Source organism: Haliaeetus leucocephalus, unplaced genomic scaffold, assembly GCF_000737465.1.
Source record: "Haliaeetus leucocephalus isolate CR32 unplaced genomic scaffold, Haliaeetus_leucocephalus-4.0 Scaffold439, whole genome shotgun sequence".
Lineage (NCBI taxonomy): Eukaryota > Metazoa > Chordata > Aves > Accipitriformes > Accipitridae > Haliaeetus > Haliaeetus leucocephalus.
The window spans coordinates 5919148-5924560 of record NW_010972875.1 but is presented as its reverse complement, the minus strand read 5'-3'; the positions used below and the strand labels follow the sequence as shown (position 1 = coordinate 5924560).

At 42.3% G+C, this 5413-nt stretch overlaps 1 protein-coding gene across 1 annotated transcript in view; it reads left to right on the top strand.

Moving 5' to 3' along the window:
- GABRA4 (gamma-aminobutyric acid (GABA) A receptor, alpha 4) overlaps positions 1–4458 on the top strand; it is a 92325-nt gene extending 87867 nt beyond the window's left edge. The window contains exon 8 of the mRNA XM_010574551.1: positions 3925–4458. Coding sequence (XP_010572853.1) covers positions 3925–4458 — 534 coding nt within the window. The remainder of the gene's footprint in view (positions 1–3924) is intronic.
- The last annotated feature ends 955 nt before the right edge of the window (positions 4459–5413 follow it).

The window sequence follows — 5413 nt, the reverse complement described above, 5'->3', positions numbered from 1 at the left end:
AGGGGAAGCTTCCAGCAGCTTCTCACAGAAGCCATCCCTGTAGCCTGCTCACTACCAAAACCTTGCCACGCAAGCCCAAAACAATGCCTCCAAACTAAATACTACTGGTAGGCAGTAGGTTTGTGTTTCTTGCTGTTGTAAAAAAGACTTGCTGTTTTTAAAAAGACTAAGTAATATAATTGTGGGAGGCAGCAAGTGCTTTACCTATGTATATCGTTTTGTCAGTCAGATTGTTATTATCACAATATCCTTTTAATCGGGGTATGCACCATAGCTGAAATGTCTATGGAATGTTTTGCTTAGTACAAACTGAATGATGCATTTTACTGTGTTTTGCAATGTAGTGGTTAACCTGACTTCTGCTGATGTCAACAGAATTTGGTTTGTTAAGGCTTGGCCATGGCATCAGCCTTGTTTAATGTTTTTATTAGTGACCTTGGCACTAATCTTCAGATGATGTAGAGTTGTGAGATAGCATCAGTACGGAGGAGGGATAGACTAATCTAGGAAGAAATGAGTTATCTTTATAACACTGAATAGAGGAATATGTAGGGGTCATACATGTACGACCAGTAAGAATTTTTGCTAGAAACTTTTCAACTGGAGAAACCAAAAAGGAAAGATACCCGAGTGCTCTGAAGGAGGAAAATGAGCTATTTTCATGATGCAGTCTTGAGTAAGGCAAGTGCAGGAAAAGGATATATGAGGGGAGGTGGTGGGCAATGCGCTGGCGAGGCCACCCTGGCGATGAGTGTGCATTCTGCTCAGCTTTGACAGGGCACGGAGCTGGGTGCTCACCACTCACAGTGGGAGTGATACAGCTGCCATGTTAAAAGAGGAAGCAGTGGGGCAGGCTGCCTGCCTCTTGTTTTGCTGCTGCATGCTGATTCTGCAAAACCTACTGGGGACAGGAGTTGGAATGTGTTCCCCTCAGACAGGGCCTCTGGGGTGCATAACGTATTGGAGCTAAGGACTGACCCTGGAGACTTTCCACCTCCAATATTTAAGTTGGTCCCAGCACTGTTAGAGTGAGTATTAATGGTTAACAGGCTGCCCCAGCAGGGGCCAAAGCCCCTGCTTTTCTGTGTGCAATGTAACACCTCTCTCCTTGAAACGTGCTTGTTTCAGTACGTTTCAAGGACAAGGTTCAATATTCAAGAAAGCAAATCCAAACTATTACATTTGAAATAGTATAGATAACTTTATTCTAGAATAAACACTGTAATGGGACATGAGTAGTGGATTAAATAGCAACAGGTCTTATTTGTTCACATAGATGATGGCCAAAGTGGGGGGAAGAGGAGGTATTATGCAAAAGTATCAATGGAAACAAGTTCCCACAAAAGAAATGGAGATGACTGTAATGTGAGAAGGAGCCTGGCTGTTACCTGTCTGTCTTACCAGTGTCTGTGGTTGATGATGCACAGAAGGGAAGGATACTGAGGTTGCTGTTGAAAACAGGTGACAGTACAAGTGAGCAGGAGTGTTAAATGGTGCCTCTGTGAATTGCGCTTAATTCTCTGTTGTACTCTTGGGACCGTTCTTTTATGGTTGCGCTTGGAGTGATTGAAGATGTGGTACGTCTATTCTCCAGCAGCACCACCTCTAAGCTACTGGTCCGACGTAGGCAGAGAGCAGGAGGGAAGCGAGACATGTCTTCATTCCAGTGCAGATCTACTTTACAACCCCTGTCCCAGCTTTTGCTCCCCAGGCACTGCTTGAGAAGTTTATGATGGGAGAATTTTACTTGAGCAAAGCCAGGTTGTCCAAGGATCTGCACGTAGAAGGTAAAACTCATCTCCTCAGAATGACTCTAGTGCCAGCTTCTCCATAGCACAGAGCTATTGTTTGGGACAGTGAACATCGATGACTTGCATCTGCTTAACTTTGCAAGCCTTCAAGAAACATGCAATACTCCATCAGGTATTACCAAGTCTCTAGCAAATGCACTCCTGTCCTGATTGTACTTTATAATTTCAATTTAGCAGTCTTGATAGCTGCTTTACTATTCCTGGGTCATTGACAGCCCTAATGTGAAAAGTATCCAAATTGCACACCTGTGTGTACTTCTGCACTTCCCAGAGAGTGAGTCAGGCTTCTCTTTCAAACAGTACAATTAGTGTTTCTTTCACGAGATACCAGTTTCCTCTGGTGTTTATGCCAGTCCTCTGCTTCTTTGGATTGCAGATGCAGAAAAATAAATGAAAGGGATTGCCACACTTCTATGCAAGAAGGAAAACTGTGAAACCTAAGAGGGATTCTTTGATATATCAACCATGAACTGGCAAATACATCAGCCATGAACTGGCGTATAGCTGTGACAGCTTCAGATAAATTCAGGCCAACGATATTGCCAGTCACTGATTTGTACTGCAGTTAACAGGATTTAGGACCAACATTCTGGCCATGATGGGAATACTGGAGATGTCAAGTGATTTTTTGTTTGTTTGTTTGTTTGTTTTTTAATTATTATTTTTTCAGGGTTTTTTTCGGCTCCCATTTCTCTGTTTCTTCGAGCTAAACAGCCAAGCACAACTGATGTAGCAGACAGACATGGTTGTCACTCTTCTCACTACTCAAGGTACTAGTACCTTGAATAACACCTGAGTTGTCCTCCGTTACTTCTCTGGGACTTAGCTGGATAGAACTGCTGTTGGATGAAGGAGGGAAGAGAGATCACTGCCCACTTTCTGTCCCTCTTACTTGTGCTGTGAGCTTTGGCAGGGCTCTCTGGTAGGGGTGAAGGGAAAGGGAGCCAAAGGAACAGCAGCAGGTGTGGTGCAGGGCAGTGCTTGGGAACAGTATTGTCAGAGAGGTGCAAAATGTGATTTTTTATATACAACAAGTGATTGGTCCTGTCTGTATTTAGACCTATATTGCTGCAGTTGAGTATATGTACCCTATCTGCCATTAAATCTTTGTCTTTTGGAAAGCAGTGAGTCTTTGCACAAAATATATTCACATATTATATCTAAAATATAATATGTTTTATATTTTAGGTGCAGGGCTGAAGGTTCAAAAGTCTGTTCTTCAGGTACCTTTCCAGAAGGAGGGTCAGGAGATGTTAGGCTTCCTCTTAAATGTGGAGAAGAAAGGCAGAGCCTGAGTCCCATTCCCAGAAGTCAGTAAAATATTAAACTCTGCTGGATTTCCCGCCCGTACTTCCTTATCTGTATTTCGGTTTCTCATCCAGCCTAATAAGTACTATTTGGCTTAAGTGTATCTTTCAGAAAGACATCCAGACTTGCCTGAAGACATCAAGTGATGGAGAGTTCACCACTTTTCTTAGTTAATTAATGGAAAAGAGTAGTTGATGAAAGACTGATTTATTCACTGGTTCAATTGCAGCTGGAGCCTGTGGTTGATGTGAAAAAACACTGCCTTTATTTCTGAAAGAGCAGCAATGTGGTAACTTGGTTTGGTAAATACTTGTGTTTTAATAGCATCTACTTTAGAAGACAGACTAGAGTTCCTAATATATGTTAGTTACTTTTCTGGAGATACAAAGCAGAAGTAAACCATCGTGGCTGGTAAGTTGGATCTAGAATGTTTTTATATTATCAGAGAAATAAGTAAACATCAGAGAATTTTATTTTGAGCATGAGCCTGGAAAAAAACCCTGACTCTCTAACCCAAGAATTCTTAGCCTCGTGGTATTAAGTTTACATAGGTACCACATCACATGGAGTGTGATGCATCAGATGTCCCCACCCTGGTATTCTAGCCACAGGTAAAAGGAACTCTTGTGCATTGCTTTGTATGCTATTAAATCTATTTTCATGAGCATGCAGTATCTTTGTGCCTCAGGATCAAGCTACTGGTTATATTTGTGAGTATTACTCTGATAGTGCTTGATTATAAAGTTTCCATTGCTTCTAAGTGTTTATTTTAAGAATGACTAGTATTTTTTTTGTAACTTTGCAGAGTACGGATGCCAATTCAAATGTGAGGAAAAGAACGAATGCCACAGTACAGTCTGAAGCTGATGGTGGGAGCCGAATTGACACAAGGCACAGCTCCATCCAGCCTCCCTCTGTAGCTCAGGGGTCTTCTGACATTACACCCCACTCCCTTTCTGCATCAAGTCCCAACCCTTTCACACGCATCAATGCATCAGAGACATTATCTTCTGCAAGAGCTACCCCTCCAGCTCCTCCTTCTACCCCAATTTTAACTGGATTTGTATCCCAGCATGCCACAGCTGGATCCCCTTCCATTCAGCACTTGCTTGGATCTAGACTGGAGCAGATTCAGACCACCACACCCAATACATTAGGAGCATCTGCAAAGCCATCTGCTGTCACACCACCTGCTCCCCCCGCTGCCCATTCTGGCACGAGTAAGATAGACAAATATGCACGCATTTTATTTCCTGTTACCTTCGGAGCATTTAACATGGTCTACTGGGTGGTGTATCTATCCAAGGATACCATGGAAAAATCGGAAAGTCTAATGTAGTTTTGCTGCTATGTAGTAGTTCCTAAATTATACTCACATTTGATGCAGAGTTTCTTCTTTTGAAACTATTTAAAAAGGTCAATAATTCTTATTTATAAAAGCTGTGTGCTACTTTCCCATTGTAAAGGCTGGAGTTATTGGGGATAATTAGTTAACTCCTACCAGAGTAATGGGTAACAGATTTGTCTTCCTCCCTTCAGCTAGCAGTGAACCATCACTCTCTTCAGACAGACTATTCTGGCTACACAGAACTTGCCTTTGGGAGGAATATGCACCTGAAACAAATCAAAGGCAGAGGTGCACAGCTGTGCAGTGGAACACACCTTGACTGCTAGGAATATGCATGTTGATTACTACAAATCCCTGAGGCACCCAGCACTGCTGTCTGGACACAGCATTGCATTCTTGGAGTGCAAGGTCCGTGTCCTGAATATTTTGACAGTGCTTGCTAGACAAAGACTTTCCCTGCTAGATTAAAATTGGCAAAATGAGGGGGAAGAAAATGAACAGTGGGAAAAGAAAAGAGAGTCCAGCCTGGGAGAGTGCAACTCCAGAAAAGTTATGCAAAGGAGTTGTAGAGCTCCGTATATTTTTACTAAGCATTATTTTGCGTTGCAACCTGGGAAATTCTCACTCCAAAGTAAGAATGAGTGAATATTGTAAAATCTGAAATCCGATGTAATTCTCAAAATTGGAGTTTTTTGTTTGATAAGGTGATCTTAAGTATGTGATTCTTCTTTGACCTTGCTGACCAGCTTGAGTGGATTTATTCCTGAATTACATCTGTTGTGGTAGATGAGGACCAAGCCCACAATGTTCAATTTTTTATTTGAATTCTTTTTTCTTTCTTTGGATGCTTTGTTGGGTTTTGTTGTTGTTGTCGTGTCCACCCTGCCCCCCCCCCCCCCCCCCCCTCTTTTTTTCCCCCCCCCCCTGTTCTTTTTTTCATTTTTTT